Source organism: Cupressus sempervirens, chromosome 5 (assembly GCF_028749045.1).
Source record: "Cupressus sempervirens isolate cs-2001-9-10 chromosome 5, ASM2874904v1, whole genome shotgun sequence".
In the NCBI taxonomy this organism is placed as follows: Eukaryota; Viridiplantae; Streptophyta; class Pinopsida; order Cupressales; family Cupressaceae; genus Cupressus; species Cupressus sempervirens.
Genome location: NC_143122.1, coordinates 177,278,383 through 177,299,184, shown reverse-complemented (window position 1 = coordinate 177,299,184; position 20,802 = coordinate 177,278,383). Strand labels below are relative to the sequence as shown.

At 38.2% G+C, this 20,802-nt stretch overlaps 1 protein-coding gene across 2 annotated transcripts in view; it reads right to left on the bottom strand.

Annotated features, from left to right (window-relative positions):
• LOC149554988 (uncharacterized) overlaps positions 1-20,802 on the bottom strand; it is a 148,372-nt gene that overhangs the window by 61,905 nt on the left and 65,665 nt on the right. For both annotated transcript variants that reach the window (XM_089829021.1, XM_089829022.1), the window contains one exon: positions 16,462-16,703. In XM_089829021.1, the coding sequence (XP_089685147.1) occupies positions 16,462-16,703 (242 nt within the window). The remainder of the gene's footprint in view (positions 1-16,461; positions 16,704-20,802) is intronic.

Genomic DNA, 20,802 nt, shown 5'->3' with positions numbered 1-20,802 from the left:
AATATTGTTGGCATTCACATTTTATATCAGTATTAAGAATTCTATTGAATATCTTGGAAGTTGGTAGTAAATGGAGTTTCTCTAGACGTCAAGAACACACAGGTCACTACTTGAGAATTTGCAAGCATTAAATGCTAATTGACTTGTTTAATTCCTTGGGCAGAGGGCAGAATAGCTGAACGCTATCCATACTGTAGAGAGTTGCCACAGTGTTAGTTCATTACGTGAGTTGGAACTCATTTAATCCTTCAGCACCTCTCCCATTATCGCATTCTGTAACACGGAACCGCATATAAGGAATGAATGGGCAGTATTCCAGAATCCCTCTGCAGGAAGATACGTGAACGATCACCTCCAGTTGTGACGGGTATGCAAGCGTCTGTTGGGACAGTAGTCGGGTAGCAGTGTGGGATTGATAAGTCGCCTAAGACTTCTAAGAATACTGCACAGACAAGTCTTGAACTCCCGCAATATCAACTGTAACAGTTGGAACTCTCAGAACTGGTATTTGGTGTCTGCAACGGAAGATTTGCTGAGCACGAGGAATCCGCTATTAGCACAAGAAGATACTAATTCAGGTAGTTGGAAGTAGCATTATCTATTGTTCAACGCTAAGGGAAGTTGGTTCCAGATTTGCTTTTAAAACTGTGAAGGCAGGCCGCAGTAGCTCCCTGCACTCAAATCACAGGGCAGATCAATACCGGCGTCTATCTCCAGGTTCATCATTCTCTCATTTTGTATTAGCGAGATTGTTTTCACCTTTTCAAACAGAGATTTAAAAACCAGTTAGTATCTCTGTTATAGTCTCAAATAGATTTGTGAACAGAATGTCTGTATAATCTTGTTGTTCTGAATCTTGACTTGTATCTGAGTCCCGTCTCATTCAAGTATCTTCAACCTGGGCATGCATGTATGAGAAGTGGTATTATTAAAATGGCTCCCTAGTTAGTACAGAAAAACTGTTCACCAAGTGTTTGACAAAAACACCATCAGCATTTCAGTTGAAAAATGGAGAAGGCATATGGAAATAATATTTTTTTACTAAAAGAGGTTGGAGCTTGGAGAGGTTGGAATCCAACAATTCCAAGTCCCAATTTGGGACATCAGTCCCTGATTTCTGCCAACTTATGAGCCCCCCTTTCACCTTGAAATCAAACAGCCAATGGATATCCTTGATCAAGTTGACCTTGAGGGGGTTATATAAGAGGTACATCCATTGAAATTCAAGCAAATTTAGAAGGAAATCAAGGCAGATCAGTCAGGATGAAGATTTGAGGTTCAAGTTAGTAATGGACATGTTGTAACAAGGGTTGACACTCAGACAACATTGACTTGAATCTGAGATTAAGAATGATAAAAACTATGCTTGATGAGTGAAGTTTCTTTCATCTAAGCATCAGGTTAAAATCGTGATTTGAAGTGATTGTTTTATCTTTGACAATACTCAATTTTGTCTATGTTCATTGTTTTACCAATTTAATTCAACTCTCTCCTTTGTTTCACAAGGTAACTATTAAGGAAGGAGGGCTGAAGTGAGATTCACTCATTGGAGCAATTTAGAAGGTGAGAACATGGATGACATGCAAACCCTCAATCATCACACAAACAGAAATGCTACAAGCACAAGTTAGAGGATTCAAGGCAGGCAGGACAGTTCAAGATAAGATAAGATAAGATAATGATATAAATGTCTAACAAAAGACCAAAAAAGAGGTCTATGGGACTGCAAGATTACAAAAGTGAGGCTAACACCAACAGAAAACACAAAGGTGTCCGAAAATAAATGACAAAAACAAAAACAACCACCATAGAAAAGAGACACAGAGAATGCCAAGAGAGACTAGGAGTCTTTCTTAGGCAAAAAGAAATCGGTCATAGAATGATACTCATGCCGATGTGTAGAGGAATTGTACTGTCTCTGGCCACTCGCGGAGGAGTGTCGCTGGTGCAAATAACCGACATGGGATCTGACACATTTGGAAGGCCCGGTAGATCTAGTAGAGCTAGAAGGCCTTTTCACACCACGCAAAGGAGATAATGGTATAAAGAAGGTAGTAATGCGCTGAGTAGACAAGTGCCAATGTGGAAGTAGTGACTAGATCATGCTATCACGGAGCACAGTGGCCTCACGAAGATAAAGTGCAAGACATCACTAATCATAGCAGCTGAAAAAGTCATAGAGAGAGAAGCACTCCCGGAACAGATCGAAAAATCTCCCTCTAATCTCGTAATATATAGGGCATCGAAAAAAGAAATGAGTTTCACTCTCCACCTCCCCCAAAGTGCAGAGCTTGCAAATTCGCTCCTCCCTATCAATATGGTGATCAATCTGAGCCCAAAGATGGTGAGAGCCAACTCTGAAAGAAACTAGTGAGATGCACAAGGTATGAGACCACCTCTAGGAAAGATAGCTAGGACGGACATAAAAGGACATCCAAAAAGTGCTCCGCATAAAAGTACATCCGTTTGCATAACCCACCAGAAGGGTTAACCCAAGTAGTGGCAATGTATCGTCTATAGATGTCAAGTCGGCAATGCTCATTCAACTCCTCTCGAGAGGGGAGAAGATGAACTGGGGCATCCAATGAAAACTAAAAAGGGGGGAGACGATCAATGTCAATCCCAATTGAACCCAGCAAAGAAGAAGCCTACGCATTCCAACAGCATGCGCGAGAACCAAACTCAGCACTCGCAGTGGAAACAGATGAACAATATGCTAAATAGGAGTAACGGTCATGATCAGCGGCATTATCCACAAAACCACAAAGGTGATGGAGGAACCAAACCAAATCAAAAAATGGTCGCGAGACTGAAACGATGAACACCGAACTCAACAAAAATGACATCATGAGGAGTGAACCTGTGACATATGATGATGCACCTTAAGAACAAAGTCTAAACCCGCTCTATCGAGACCCAATCAGAGCTAAGAAGAGAAGGGCCCCAAACCACAGACCCATAAAGAATAGTTGGTCGCACAAGAGAGTCCAAGAGAGATAACTTGGATGAGGTATATTGGAAGTGATGTCTGAAACACTGTTTCTCAAGCAAAGCAAGAGAACCCAAACCCTTATTAACTCTGGGCTGAATAGCTAATCTCATACTGAAACGTGGACCGGAAAACATAACCCCCAGATAAGTGTAGGATGAAGTGATCTCAATCTCCTGACCCTAAAAAACGAAGTGAAGATGAGAAGTCTTTAAACAATTAAGGATCATGACCCGAGTCTTACCCAAGTTAACCACAAGCTATCTCTGATCACAAAAGGAAGCCAAGCCATCAAGAAGTCTTTGTAATCTCTCTGGAGAGGAAGCTAGGAGAACCACATCATCCGAAAAAAAAGGAGGATGGATATCAGAACCTGATGAAGATAACAACCGTCCCCAAGGAGTGAAGACTTCAGGAGGAACTCCTCATGCTCATCAATATATAACCCGAACAAAGTAGGGGAGAGAGGATTTCCCTGCTTAACCCCAATAGTGCTATGGATCGGATCCGAGAATCCCTCAAGAGTCCTAAATCTGCCAACTACAGTCTCAAAGTCTCATAATAGCTATACACAACATCTCAGAAATACTAACCTCTCCAAGTCTCTCAAACAGAGCCACCCTAGGAACAGAATCAAAAGCTTTGTGAAAATCGACAAAGCAACAGTAAACCTTCTTCGATCTGTATCTAGCCTCCTCAATAATAGCTTGTAGGGTGAAGATGTGATCCATAGTCTAATAATCTACCCGAAAACCAGCCTGCCTTCTAGCCCTACAACCTTTCCTGTCAAGCTCCACAGATAGCATAGCATTAAGGGCTATCGCACAAAGTTTGGAAAACGTGTGCCAAATCATGATGGTTTTGTAGTTCCCCGGATGAGAGACAGGGCTGGTCTTATGAATAGGATAGATCAAATGCCTAGACCAGGAGGTCGGAAACCCAGTATGAATCACTCTATTGAAAAGAATACAGAGATAGTGGCCCAGAACCGAAGCACCAAACTTCAAAAGCACAACCTAGAAACCCTCCTTATCAACAGCTCTACTACACTTCATGGATCTGATGGCCTCATAAATGTGGGAAGGGTTGAAAAGGCAGGTGAAATGAGGCGAAGAGAGGTGGATAGAAGGCTGCCCAGGAATGTCATAAAGAGCCACGGTGTGCAAGGTAAGAGAGTGGAAGTCGAGGGTGGAGGGTGGAGGAGAACTATGGGGGAAAAGAGTGTGCCAAAAGAGCTAGGGGTTACAGATATGAAACAACAAGTTATACAACAAAAATGAACAATTCTACAAGGAAGAATTATAAGCAACTTGAATTCCCTTCGAAATAACCCAATTACATAAAACTTTCAGAACATCAAGGTCAAGAGGTCAAAATGAAAGATGGAGAACAAATGTGAAGATGAAACAACTTGGGCATCCAAAATTGATCTAAGGCTTACCAATGTTGAGTATCAAGATATATTTCCTCGTCATGAAAGGGTATTTATCAAGTCTATGAGATGAACATGCTGAGATGGTGCACGTTCACCTTTAACCAATTGGAATGCGCCAAGTGTCTTAATGTAATGTCCCCTTTTTCTGGGACATTATAATTCTAAGTTGCCAACTCACTTCGCCTAAGTTTCAGGGGCGAAAAGGTTCTTTACGGGGTTCAGTTAGAGATTTGACCTAGGCATTTCTAATTTCAGACCCATCAGAGCAGTTTTGGCAGGTTGTCCAGATGCTTACTATTTTTAGTTAGTAAACAGAGCTCAGTATTCTTGGTATCTCAATGTTGGTTTGGAAGCATCTCGCCGAGAGCTTTCCAACAAGCTATTGCACGTGTTTATCCAAGTTCGTTTGGTCAGTTATTTTAATGCTTGATGATTATATGGTCTACTGACTAAGTGAGTTCATTTAATTTGTCACTTTATTAAAAAAAAAAGGTACTATGTTCATTTAAGTGACTAAAGGACAAAAAGGTGCATTATCCCACATTGTTTAAAAGAGCGTGCATCACATTGGGAAAAGTGATAAAGGTACAACAAGCTCCACATGGGAGGATATGAAGATTATAATATTTATAACAAATATTAATCTGGGAATTGAAAACAGTTATTGGTTCTCTCTTCAAAGACGCAAACCCTTGAAGAAGCTTTGGAGGTTGGACACAAACCTAACCTTCTTACAAGTTTTATCTACATTTGCCAATCTGACTGTTATTTTTGTTTATAAGATTGGATTACTTGGATTGTTGCACGTTACTGTATCGCTGTTGTATAGTTTATTTGGCAACTATTAGTGTCAACTGTTGGTTTATATATGTACTTCTGAATATTGGAGGAATAAAAACAATATTCTCTGAGTTTTTCTTATATGCAAGCCTACTTGTTATTAATCAAATTACAATGCTGGAATTTATATCGAATTTTGGTTTTCTGTTCGGTTTTAAATCTGCAAATTTATATTACAAGTTTTAGTAAAATATCCAGAAAGGGATATTACAATGGTATCAGAGTTGGTTTTCCTGCCAGCCTGTGAAATTATATCAGCAAATAAAGTACAAAAGGGAAAAAACACAAGATTTTATGCATAAAATATACTGAAGTCTTGGTTGCTTTGTTGTGACTAGTCTGAAACTGCGAGGACGAAATCCCTCAAAGTTTTTGAATTCCAAGGAAGGTGGATGCCACCCCATTCTTCTTTATTTACACGGAAGTACAGTCTGGGCAGAAAATCAGCAATGGTAAAGGTGTCCCAAGTTGATTTAATGAAGAGGTAAGTACAGTATAAAATACCTAGCAATGCATGGTTTAGATTATTTTTGCTGAGACTCCATTCGATAGAGCAATATTTTGGATGCAAGGAGAAAGGTGTTTGTTTGAGGAAAGTTGAAGGACAAATCACATGAGAAGTAACCACCCTCATAGCATGGGAAAAAGCTCATACGGGCAAGGGTAGCTCAATCTTTCTTGCAACCGATAGAGCCTTTCACGGGGATATTTTTCCTTCTCACGGCACAAGTCATTCACGTCATTGGGAGGTCGCAGGTAGGAAGTCGTTCTCTCGGGGTGTGACTAGTGTTGCTCTTACAGGTCGTAGACTACATACAGGGACCATGAGCAACCATCGGGCATCATTTAGGGAGCTGCGGGAGTTCCTCAAGAGCACGGGATTCCAACTCCAACCAACTATAGTAACGCGAACAGACTCAGAAAAACTCATAGCAGGGTCGACACCATGCATTAGCAGCATACGTATGCATACGACCACCAAACCGGCTCACTCCAATGTTGAATCCAGACAGGTCTTTCTTGGCAGTAAACATAACAGTGGTCAACTTCCTCTTCACGAGTTAGACGGCTATCTCATTCAGTCGGCCCAATAGTTGAAGGACATTGTACAAGCAGGAAGAGACAAGGCATTCAAATCACCGACTAAGCCATTAACATCTGCTCCCACCAGCATTCTATTACATTCTTGTCAGTGTTGAAACGCCAGTAGGGAGGGTTTCAATTCACATGTGAATTGGAACAAGGATGATCGTTATTAATGCTTAATGTTTGCTGTGTTTATATTTTCTTAATGTTACAAATCGATGTTACCTACAGACTATGTTTTCTAAGATGAAACACTTGTAGTAGTGATTGGATAAGACAATTCCAAATAGTTCGGCTATGCTATGTAGTCACGACCGCATGTTTTCATGTTGTTTAGGCTTTTACTAATACAAAATTTGGTGCATGCAAACCAATTGAGCATGGTTTTGGACTTAATTTAAGAGCCTTCTTTGTGTAGAAGAGATTGACAGTCATTTTGATAATTCATCTTTTGCAATGCCTTTGAAACCATTGCATATTTAATTAGAAGTGGGAGTTCAGCTACATGTGTTATTGTTATGTTGAATTTGCTTGAAAACAGTTTTCTTTGAGATGGCAGTATCTTTGAGTTTCTAAGAAACAAAGTGGCATCTGGCAATTTCAGAGTGAAGAGTTAAAGACTCCATAGGGAGGCTTGGCTTTTTCTTTGAGATTATTCATCTGACGAGACAATGATTCTAAGATTTGAGATCTAATATAGTTGCACTATTGATTATTTTTATTGTTTCAAACTTTCATGCTGTTATTTCGTTACTAATTATGTGGGCTTCATTGTATTCTGATTCCAAATAGTGGCAGTGTCAGTGCATATGATGAGGTTTTCAAACATTTAGATGGAACACACTCTCCTGAGAAACAATGCATTAACAACGATGTCGAGTTTTTTTGGCAAATAATGATTGGTTTGCAGATTACCCTACCTGTTACAATCTTTGGTTTCCAAAATACCTTACAGTTATGCATTGTGGCATGGATATTTAGTAATTTGTGCCAAATTAGTGCACATTCTTGGAAGACATTTGACCTTCCAGCTTCTGTGTTATTAAATTGGTTAGCAGCTACCCCATTCTGATCAATCAAGGAAGTAAATACTTCACCTACAGCAGATACGCAAATACAACAGCTTGGCCATATGTTAATCTTCTGTCACTCTTAGTCACAAAATACCAATAAACAAGAAGCTTTGATGTCCACTGGAAGGGACGACTCAAGGCAACTAGAATATAAAGGTGTATATGAGAGAGACATTCCTGTTGTGTCTAGCACGGTCAAAGAGATTGGCAGTATTTCAACTAACCATGAAAGGCCTTTTCAAGCAGTGAATCCAAAACCATCTGCTACCTCACGAAGAAATGTGCAGAACGCTACTGATTGTGAAAGGACTTCATACAAGCAGCAGTACAAAGCAAATCTTGATCAGTCTTTCAATACAAGTATAGAAAGACAAGGAGTTGTTGAAGACACAAACCTTGGCTATAACAGACCTTCAAAAAATAAGAATTCAAGGTACACTCATGATGGGCAAGTCAAAGATCTTGATGAATGTAAAACTGAAGTAAGGTACCTTCAGCTAGAGCTGCAAAACAAGACATATGATAAGAAACAAATGCTATGATTTGTCTCGGGATCTCCTTGCAGAGTACACTTACAGAAATTTGCATAGGGAAGATATCAATCAACTTGATATAAGTACGGATAATAGGCAAAACACTAATGTTGGCACAAGTATACTAATGGGTAATTGGGAGACAAAAGTAACTTATGGAGTTGTTAACACTAGTCCTCCTGATGAGCATATTGATGGCCTAGGTAGAAGAGTTGACCAAACCGCCAATGTTGGCAACTCCCCATCTTGTTTAGACATGGAAAACACCAACATCTTATTTGGTTACATGGAAATTAAATTGAATAAATTTTATGGTGATACTAGGCTGGAAATTATGTCAAATTTTGAGGAGCAAATGGACCACAATGTTGACAGAATAGATGATATAGCACGCGTTGAGTTAGAAGACATATCTAAAAATGTTGTTCCACTAGGTGATGAAAAATCAAAAAATTCTATGGATAGCATCTCACTTGTGTTCAAAGGAGATGGTCAAAAACCATTATCGCTCCTTGACTTATTGGATATGCTTTTGGTCAAAGAGGACAAGATTGTCCAAGTGTTGACAAGGATGGATGATTCTTCCAAATTGGTTGAGGATCTCATGCGAAAGATTGTGATAGAAGAAAGACATGGTAGTGTATGTGGTGTCACAAGTCCTCTCTTACAGACCATTTTCGAAACTTTGAAAATGATAAAATATGATTACTTGCAATTATTAATGGATAGAGATGTAGCCATAAAATTTGGGAAGGACAAGGAGAGTGACGTAGATGAGCTATGCCTTTGATTGAGCTTAACGCATTACTCCATCCACAAAGCTGAAAATCAAACGACTGGGGCAGCCACTCATGAAGAAGATAACCGAGGTTGAAGGGCACAAGAAATCACGCAAATCATTGAAGGAATTCATAAAGTGGGCAGGTGTGAGGGTAAACAATGTGATTCAATCACGTGTTCCCCGTCTGAGACTTTCTATGATGAGAAAAATTCTATGGATCAGCAAGTTGATGAGTCTGGAAATTCTGATTTTTATGACAGTAGTTGTACATTTTCACAGGAGCACATGTTTAGTGATACAACAAGTGAGGATAATTCAGAGATTTCAATTAATGAACCTTCTTTTTATGAAGACCTTGACATAAGCGAGGGTACTTATGGTGGAGTAGGAAGTTCAGATTTATCCTTAGCATGCTCTGAGAAATTTTTCAACTTACCTAGGGATTTATCACCCAGTTCTTATGAGATGGCTACAACCTACTTGTTGATTGGTGATTTTTCTTGTTGGTAAATTCCAGCTATCAATGATTTGCCTGTGTATGTTAGTAGTATATTCGCTAATTCTATTTGGCCTTCAGGGGTCAATGAGTTATTTGCAGATGAGTGGGGAGAACATACACTAACCTACGTTCCACGTGAGGTGTCTACATTTTTTATCCAGCAATATATTGAAGTCAGTGCTAGCATTAATGATGTTGGTGATTCACCAACCACCCTTTCCCTTATCCAGGATCATGTTAATTGGGTGATCAGGGATCCAGGTGTTAACAGTATCTTACGTCTGGTGGATTATGTTGTGTTGTTACATGGTCACAGGATTATGATCTGTGTGTTTCAGCCTTCTGACACATCAAAGTTCCAAAGATTAGGATTACTCAGTTTTCACCAAGGTGATATAGTGGTGGAGTCAGATTGGTCGTATCTGTCATTGTCATCAGTATAGACATTACAGGAGCTGGTCAGTGGTATCTCAGACAATGCACAAGTTCTCACTTGGGATCCAGGTGGAGCATCCCTATGTATTGCCTTTTATTGGGGAGCTAGGTGGAGAGTTTGGTTCTTATCATCTTGGGGTGAATATTGGTATATTGTTGAGCTCCCATCCTCACTTGACAGTAGAGGCTCGTAGGGTCACTCATGGAGTGAGGCATTCATTCTTACTTAGGGTATTGGCACATAGGGCAGCAGCACATGGCATGGTGAGACTTGGGATCCTGGCATTCAATTATCTGGCACATTGATTTCTATTGTACTGTTTCACCATTCTAAATTTGTGAAGATGCACGCTAGGGTACATCGGCTGAGGAGTAGAACCTCATTCTCGAGGCGAGTATGGGGATCCTGGCATTTGGTTTCTACAGGTATATGTTGATTGCTTGAGGGCAAGCAATCTTTGAGAAGGGAAGCTTTGTAATGTCCTCTTTTCTGGGACATTATAATTATGTGTTGCCAGCTCACTTCGCCTAGGTTTCGGGGGTGAAAAGGTTCTTTATGGGGTTCAATTCGACATTTGGCCTAGACATTTCTTGTTTCAAACCCATCAGAGCAATTTTGGCAAGTTGTCTGGATGCTTACTATTTTTAGTAAGTAAACAAAGCTCAGTATTCTTGATATCTCAGTGTTGGTTTGGAAGCGTCTCGCTGAGAGCTTTCCAACGAGCTATTGCATGTGCTTATCCGAGTTCGTTTGGTCAATTATTTTAATATGATTAACTAAGTGACTATTAAAGTTCATTTAACTTGTCACTTTATTAAAAAAAAAAGGTACTATGTTCATTTAAGTGACTAAAGGACAAAAAGGTGCTTTATCCCACATTGCTTAAAAGAGCGTGCATTACATTGGAAAAAGTGATAAAGGTACAACAAACTCCACATGGGAGGATATGAAGATTATAATATTTAAAACAAATATTAATCTGAAAACTAGAAAAAGTTATTGGTTATCTCTTCGAGGACGCAAACCCTTAAAGAAGCTTTGGAAGTTGGACGCAAATCTAGCCTTCTTACAAGTTTTATCTACATTTGTCAATCTAACTGTTATTTCTATTTATAAGATTGGATTACTTGGATTGTTGCATGTTATTGTATTGCTATTGTATAATTTGTTAGCCTTCTTATAGGTTTTATCTACATTTGTCAATCTGACTGTTATTTATGTTTATAAGATTGGATTACTTGAATTGTTGCATGTTATTGTATTGCTATTTGTGTCAACTGCTGGTTTATATATGTACTTCTGAATATTGGAGGAATAAAAACAATTTTTCCTGAGTTTTTCTTGTATGCAAGTCTGCTGGTTACAAATCAAATTAAAACGCTAGAATTTATATCAAATTTTGGTTTTCTGTTCGGTTTTAAATCTGCAAGTTTATATCACGAGTTTTTGTAAAATATCTAGAAAGGGATATTACACTTAATGTAGAGCTCAATAATACTGTCCATATCCATTTAATTTACCAAAAGACGAAAAGTCAAAGAAAATTATCTTCTAAAAGAAGATTTGTTGTAAGCCTGCATGGCAGTTTATTATTGGCTCATTGATTGGTGGCTTCTTCTATAACCTTCTACCTAACCTCTACATAATCTCGGCCCTTGATCTTGAATCGATCTTGGCCCCTCATTGTAATTGAACCACCATAAAAGGTTAAGGCCTTCTCATTTCTAACTCATGAGATTAGGAGATTAGGAGATTTAAGATGAGATTAGATTAGAGATAGAGATAGACTAGAGGGGCTTGTTCAAATTGTTGCTATAATACTAACAAAATTATTCTTTCTTTAATTGTTGTTTTTCATGGTGAATGTTTGTGACATTTGGAGTATTGCATGGTTTCTTCACTTCCTCACTTAGATTAAAATTAATTTCATGTTTAAGTAGAAGTAGAAGTAGATGGATGGAAGATATTGTTAAATGGTGATTAATGATGGAGTTGGTTTCCATACCTTTTGATATTTGTTGATTGAAAGTAACCATGTAAAGTTGTCCTAGGCTTGAATTACAAGTGTTCAACTTCTGTTGAAAATGTTCATTTAGATCATGTCAACCGATTGGATGGTCCCGGCGGTGTTTCTGTAGCCGACGGAATGATTGTCGTCGGTGTTTTGTATTTTGTAGCCAACGGGTAAATAATTTGTAGCGGACATAATGTTTGTGGCCGATGGACTCCTTCGGGAAGGTTCAACAGATAGTATTTATATCCCATCTAGGATCATTGTAATTCATATGAATCAATGATTGTAATGCAAACATTGATGGTGCCACATCCGGAGGGTACAGGAATAATAGCAGAGGGCAAAATAACAACAATGCAAACAATAACAATAATAATGGGAGACGAAGTCGAACTCAGTATGATGCAAACAGACGGCCAATCGTTCAATGTCGAGCATGTAATTTGTGGGGTCATTCTACGCGGAATTGTACAGCGGCAAACACACCGAAATTATTATGCAGATGGTGCGGACCCGGCGATCACGAAGATTCCAAGTGTCCAAAGTTTGGAGTAAACTTGATCACTGTCGGCACGGATGAAGCAGAGGTTCTGGCAATTACACGGAGGCAAGCGGAGGAAAAAAGAAAATTGGGGGAAGCGCAGGCAGAAATTGCAAAGGCATCGTCGACGGAGACATCTCGATTGAAGGATATCACCGGCACCTTGGCAAGGAACTTCGCCGAACAAAACATTGTACGAAAGATCTTACAAACGGAGATACAGGTCAAGATAAGTGACCTCCTTCACACAATGCCCCAATTACGGACGGCCATTCTGAATCATACACCATTTCAGCAAGCAACAGAGGACACAGGAAGGGACAGTAGTCCGACGACGATAATCGACCCAATGCTTCTGGCACTCACAACGGGAAGGCATCCAGCGGTCGTTGAGATGGGGATTTTGGGAAATGTTCTGACAGACACAATTGTCGATGGAAGGTCCGGCGTGAATGTGTTGCCGGAGGATACTTGGAAGAAGTCGGGAAAGCCGACATTGTGGCCACCTGCATTTTAGTTGCTTACGGCAAACCAACACGGAATCAAACCATTAGGTATCTTGAAGGCGCAATCGGTAACTATTGGAACGCAACCATTTTTATTGGACTTCGTGGTCATTCCATTAAAAAGAAAAGGATATGATGCTATTCTAGGACGGGATTGGTTGGTGCAAGCAAAAGTAAAACATGATTGGAAACAAAATACCCTATCAATGGAGCGCGGAGGCAAAAGATTCACAATTGACCTGCATACACAAATGGTCAGTGAGGAGGTAGCATCATCAGATTCAGAAAGTGACGGCAAAAGTGACGATGAAGGAAAAAGGAGAATGGAACCAAACAAAGGAGTATTGAGACTTGACGGAGGATCGAATGACGACGACCTGGACTCGGTGAATGGCCTGTTCCACTGGCAGATAGAAGACTACGAACTATTTTCAAGTTGCAATATGTTAACGGTCGACGAACGTGACAAAACACAGGAAAATGAATGTCCGAAGGAATGCAGGGAAGCGGAAGAAGGAAAAGCTGCCATGGTTGAAGCTGAGGGGAAGAACATACAGTCTGAACACAGAAAATCGAAAGATCGCACTGTCTGGTACATGTTGAATGCACCGCACGGAAAGAAAAGGTTACACCGCAGCATAAAATTACTTGAAGGGTACCGACAACAAGGAAATAATCCAGTTGCGCGACGACCGCAGGCACAGTGGGCGACGGAGGTGGCACAAAACAAACGTAAGGCGTACGATGGTCGGAATGAAATCAAAGTGGAAAAGTTTAAGGCCAGATGGGTTGGACCATATCAGATTCGAAAGGTCGGCGACAATGGAGCGATCAGATTATCAACTTTGGATGGGCAGAAGATACCTCCGACAGTCAACAGATCCAAATTCAAAATATATGGTGCCAGGAAGACTCTGTCGTTGTCGCAAAAGGGGACTCCCTCGTCATTGCCAAATGGCGACGGTCAAGGGCAAATTTGAGGTGCTTTGTATATTTTTCGATGAAGAAAAAAAAAAAAAAAGAAGAAAAAAAGAAAAGTAAAAGGAAGAAAAGAAAAGAAAAATATTTTTTTTTTTTTAAATATTTTAAATATATATATATAAATAAACAAAAAAACAAATATATATATATATATATATATATATATAAATAATAATAATAATAATAAAAAATTTGCCGCGGACAAGGTCCCGCAGACTGTCTACCCACGGACAGGGTTCCGCGGACTGTCTGCCCGCAGACACATGTGCCACGAGCAGCTTGTCCGCAGACTGTGTCCCACGGGCAACTGTTCGGACCTCCCGCAGAACCTTTCCGCGGAGCATTCCCACAGAGTTTTTTAATGTTCCTGCAGAAGGCTATTTTTTTGGGCTACCTGCGGATTGTTTTATTCTGATTCCCACGGCCGCCCAGCCTTCTCCTCGGATTTCTTCTCGGCGTTTGTTCTTGCTGCGGACTCGGGCAATATTTCTCTCCGCCCGTAGTACTCTACGATTCCATAGTGGTTGATATTGTTGGTGCAAATAGTTCCGCAAATCCATAGACGAGGTCGGGGGCATGGTTGTGGGTGTTGGCATCAATACTCCAGTATCAGGCTGTTGGGAGTGGATCTATGCAGAGGCGGCATACGAATCCTTACCGTAAGGATTTTTCTATTCATAGCAGACGCTTGTCTTCTTCGGAGTTTTCTTGTCCTGCGGATGGTTTTATGCGGGTTTTTCTTAGTTCTCTCATGGAGGTGGTTGAGTTCAACTTGAAGGACAAATTCAAATCGGTGGAATTAATATCATTCTCTTGGCAGGGACCGGCAGGATAGGGAAGAGGCACAGCAACGGGCAAGTAACCAAAAAAAAAAAAAAACGACGATAGATTCAAGTTGTTCGGAATGAGTAACAAATGATGCCAAAGGGAAGGGGAAGCAGCAGTGGTTACCAAAAAGAGTCTAGAATTGGCAAAAAATGGCAAAAACAGTGTGTTCCGTGCATTTTTATGTGGGTTCCGGAGTGTTAATTGCATTTTTATGTTCCAGGACCCCGCGGGGGCACTGCCCCTCGACCCCGCCGGGGGCGTTGCCCCCTGGACCCCCAGTCGTTGCGGATATCAGTCGTGGGAGTCTGACTAGTTGAGAAGAGTTGAAGTTGCTGCAGGCATGGACTTTCTGTGTACCAGAGGCACTGGGAGTAGGTGTTGGCGGGGAGGCTATCTTGGTGGATGCGTAGAGAGCTCGGGAGGAGCTAATCATCTAGTTGCAGGCAGTGCAACGACACTTGGCTCAGGGTACCGAGGAATTAAAAACAGAGAAAGCAGCACAAGTGGTTATCAAGGTCAGCTTGAGGAGACAGTATTGTGTTAGCAGAGGCTACAGATGTAACGAGATGAATGTGGAAGTGATGTGACAGAAGCGGATTTCTCTTGTTGTAGTCACTTTGTTAATGTATTTTGTTTGTTAATTTGTTTCAGATATTTTGTAATTGTCACCCACAGACGACTTTTCTTTTTGGGGGGGATGGTGTCAGCCGACTGGATGGTCCCGGCGGTGTTTCTGTAGCCGACGGAATGATTGTCGTCGGTGCTTTGTATTATGTAGCCGACGGGTAAATAGTTTGTAGCGGACATAATGTTTGTGGCCGATGGACTCCTCCGGGAAGGTTCGGCGGATAGTATTTATATCCCGTCTCGGATCATTGTAATTCATATGAATCATCTACTATCATTGATCTTATGAAGCGTAATGTATGTCTGACATATGCGAATATAGTTCTGCTATTCTGTTCCATTGTCTATATGTGTTGATTTCTTTACCAGTACAGTAAACAGATCATACCTTCATAGGATATTTGAATGAGTATTGACAATGTGAAAACCATTCTTGTACCCTTAAAAGATGGCACCCTCCTATGCCTTGTTGGCACAGCAAAGCAAGGACTGGCTAGAGGCTACCATCAACATTGTCTTACATTCTTAGAGTTAGATTAGCCTTCTTAATTCTTATCATTTGTAGTTTGTTTAATTGAAAGTAGTTGCAAGAAGTTAAAGTCGAGTTGACATCCATTGAATGAAAAACATAAGTCCCTTCATGATAACCAGCATATCATACCATAAAATTGAGTTAAAGTCCACAATAAGAATGAACCTTGAGGTTGTCTCATTTATCAAACAATCCATAAACAGTGTTTAGCATATAAGCATCCTTATTCAAGAGAAAGCTGAAGATTTGGTACTTCTTTTGGAAGATCAAGTATTTGATTCTGCATGTTGTAAAGGAATAAAATTCACATCAACAGTAGCTATTTATGATTCCTGGAGCATTGACCTTATGTTCTTAAAGCTGTAACATATCATTCCTATCAGTTGCACATCTATTCTCACAATTTCTATACAACATTAATTAATAATAAGATTCTGAATTACAGTGTATGTCTTGCATGATACTTGTGTTATAATGGAATTTTCTTATGTTTCTAACGTAGGTATGATCTTTATGGGCTTATCTATACACTCTTAACTGTTGTTCATAAGAAACAATGTATACTGCTTCAATCTACAACACAACAGCTTTCCAAAATTCTGCATGTTGTTCCCTGAGTGAAAACTGTCTTACAAACCAAATAACATAAATGAAAATGACAAAAAAAATTGAAGTCCAGCATAAAAAGGACTCAAATTTTCCAGCAGCCTACAAATTTATAATATTAAATGTATCATCATAATGGACTTCCATTGCCTACCACAAAACCAATGAGCACAGTTTGCTTGACAGGGCAAGTCAAAACTATCATGACAGACTGAACAACAGTCATTTTCTGGGGGTGAATCCATTCTTCTGAGGAACCCCTCGTGTCCTGCTGAAGTTGTCCGAGATGACTCCGTTCTAGGATATAAATGTTGTAAGCCTATGTCATTCCAGACACGTTGAAAAAATGTTCGGATCGCATTCACTGCATGCCTCCCATTAATCAGAAAATAATCCCTGAATGAAAACAGATAACAATGAATTAGTTCATATTCAATTATAATTTACTTTTAGGTACATGTGATATTTTAAGAAGCACTGTGCAAGTGTTGTGACTAATATAAATATGTATGTCATGTCATGCTCATTAAACGAGCTCCACAGAAATACAACTGTATTGAAATGTTGCTTATTACAAGCTACCCTATTGAGGATCAAACAGCAACTAAATTTCAAAATAAAAGATAGTTTCTGTTTATCCAAAACTGTAGCAACCTTGAAGGCTCCTCAATCTGGGGCAAATGATTTCTTCAGTTGTAAAATTCCAACAATCAAGAAAAATGCAAGAATTTTGGTCGTCATTTGTTAACCCAATGGCATAATTAATTCACTGATAAGCATGCACGGCTGACATCATAAAAGTTGTCTATAGTTCATTTGTCTGCCAAAACCACTAAGAAATGAAGTTTATTGGCAAAAATCAATGTCATAGACCATGTGGTATCAACTTTATCAAATGATACTCATCCCATAATGGGTAGAAAAGGGTACTGCAGGCAGTTGCTAGCCTAATCTCAAATTGGCAATAGATGAAGAAATATGTCAGCTGTCCAACTGATGCAAGTAAATAAAAGAACTAGAGCGAAACCCTTCTTTATTGTAAAATAAAGGATGTAGATAACAACCAAAGCATATAGGAGCTGCTAGAAAAGTTGTCTTAAGATTAAACTGTCATGTCTGTTGCATAAAACCCTAGTTATAAGTTCCCCTTCTGAAAGGAAGTTTTATTAAATAACAATAAAAGATAAAATAGTCTCAATATATATTATTATCGAATATGTATAATCTTAATATATAATAATAATAATAATATTGTTAGTATTTATTAATATAAAAATAATTAACAATATAAATTAAATAAATAAATAACGATACTCTTAAATTTTATATATATATATATATATCAAACATCATAAATTTGAAATATAGTATAATGAATACTAATAACATTAATATATTAATATAATAATAACATGTTTTATTGTATACAATAACATATTATTTATTAATATGATAATAACGGATAATAACAAAATGAAATACTGTCATTAATAATATATAATATGAGATAATAAAATATATAATTTGATATTATAAATCAACAATATATAATTTGATATTATAAATCAACATTCATATATTATTAAAATAATATATTTTTTAATGGCGAGTCACGACCAAAGATCCCAACCTTTCCCTAGCCTCCCCACATACATATACATCATCAAACAGGAAGGAGGCATAAGCGAATAGAAAAAAAGGAGTGAGTGCCCAATCAGCAGATTATGTCATACAGTTAACACCTGCAGAGGACACAGTCAGCGTTAACAGGGATACATAGTCAGCAGTAAATAAAAAGGAGGAAAAACACTTCAGCAGACCAGACATCGAATAAGATTTCTATCACATAATATCCATTCAGTGTTTATCATGCGAGCCACACTGTGGCTCAACCACAACAATGGAACACATAACCATGGGCATAAACTTTAATGTTCAAAGACATCTCAACTGGAGATCAGTATGGTGAATTACAATCATACTAGGTAGAACTACAGAAACCATGATTTCATGTCTACCTGGTCTCAACAGTACTACGCTGATTTGAGTTGACCGAACGATTTCAGAAACCAATATTTGAAAGCTCTAAATAACAGCTACAGCAGCAGCTATATAAGTATGAGATTCAGGTTTGATCGTGTATGGATTGCTGAAGTGGATCTCATAAGTTTCCTTGACTGTTCAACATATCAGACTTATTGATTCATGCTTGCTTAGAGGACACATGTATACACCGTACAGAAAAACCTATATTCTTAGGCATTGCTCAAAATACTTAAATAAAAAGGAGGTTAGCGTATATCGATGATCCGAGATATTTAAGTGCTGACCAATAAAGAATCTGATATTCTCTTATATCTGATATGGGAAATTTGTGTATATCATTCTGGGGATCTAAGTCCAGTGAATAATTCCATTTTTGGTTTTAAAAATGAAAATATTATTGAGGTTAATACCTACAACGGTAATCTGTATTGGGTCGGCCATCAGTTAAAGCAGAAGACCGAAGTGGCCAGTGCACATCCTGAAGGCATCATGAGTATTGAAGCAACATCTGTTTGTGTGATCAGCTATTCCTCTTAACTCAATTGTATTTACCATTCAGGGCTCATCTAATTACTTGAGATAAGTCCTATCTACAATAATTCTTATTTCAAATTAGAATTATTATTTGAGGATTAAATTAGAGTAAATCCCAAAAGGGGTACATTACAAGTGGATATCAGAGCATGCTCCTGCCAGCCTGAGGGGAACAAGAAAATGTATACTAGATTTAATTCCTCCTAACAGCAGTAAACAGATAGGAAGGTGAATTAAAAGAATTCAAGGATATAAGAGAGTAAGGATAGAAATCAATTTGGTGAACCGCAGTACAGAAAGAAATCGATAGGAAGAACACAACCTGAATTGAAGGAAAAACCCATAACGGTCATTATTATAATCTGCAACCATTGATGAGTATCTCTAAATGTATATATCGCATGGGGAAAAGGGCATTGAACATCTCCATATATGACTTTTTGCTAAGTCACAAGGTTCAGATTCAGGTTCAAGTTCGGCAACAATGAAATTCAGGCAAAATTCGAAAAAGATTAAAAAAATCAGCATTATATTCACCTTATTGTGTGTGTGTGTGTGTGTGTGTGTGTGTGTGTCTGCATCTGTCTTTGCATTTTAAAATTACTAATTATATATTTTTAAAATTGGAGTTAAATATTTTTATTGAATGTTTTTAAAACAAAGATCTTTTTAAAAATGTATTTAACTTTCATTTTGAAATGCAAAATGAAAATATTAAATTATATTTTAAAAGTGAAAAACATTATTTTTCATTTTTAAATGTTTAAAAACAAAATTAAAGTACTAATATTTAAAGAGTAAAAAATTTGTGTTTTAAAGTTATAATATCTATTCAAATAAAATTTAAAAATACCAAATTAAAGTTTAAACTCAACATTTTACTTAAAGAACATATCTAAATTACAAATAGAGATTTTAAACTGTTATTTTTATTTTTTAAAATAAAACATCAAAAAAGAGTTAAGACACATTGAATTTATTTTAAAATATGATAATACAACCAAGAAATGTTTAAACACTAAGGTAAGTTGTACCATGGCTCGCACAATGCCACAATTTGTTGGAGTTACTCTTTCTAGGGCCACATCATGGAATTGCAGGGTGCGTTGGTGATGAAATGTGTCTTTGGTTTAGCAAATGAAATGGATTGCTGGATTCGCAAATGAAAATGTTGCCCTCGAAGTTGCAAATTGATACTATCGACTTTATACACAGGAGTAACGTGATGCTTCAATTTACTTTTAAAAAGCCAAAAGCCGAGGAAGCATTGCTTTAGAATGATAAATCATAATAAAAATCAACTTTTTTCCCACAAATTCATTGCGAATTTGAACAAATTTTTTCTTGCCTTTGAGAATTCGTTGAATTTCAAGCTTCACGTTAGAAGTTGGCCAAGCCTTGTGACAAAGAATTTTTTTTGTTTATTGAAGTAGTAGATCTTATCACTATAGGAAACAAAAATTAAGGAATCGTTATTAGTGAATTGGAGTTTGAATATAAAGTGAAACAAAGGAAATGTACGGAAACTGTCATAAGAAATAATAAATAACAATATTTAGTATTATTCCTAGCATAGTAATTATTACTAAGTGCATATAGATCAGTATTTGTATTACTCATAACATCCATCACACTCCTAGGATGAAATGCATTATCTTTATGTTTATTGTTGATTCATATCTACAGTCTGATACATGGACAAAATATTATGTGTATTTATAGTCAACTGAATTAGATCATCTCTTCACAAGATAAGGTAAGGCAAGTAGTGGAATGGATTGTGCTACATCATACAAAAGCACTAGGTAAGCTCTATAGTAGAATGGACCATGCCACATCATACAAAGGAAGGAGTCCTATGGTGAAATGGGCATGAGCTACATAATACAAAGACAACAAACTAAGGCTTGCAATG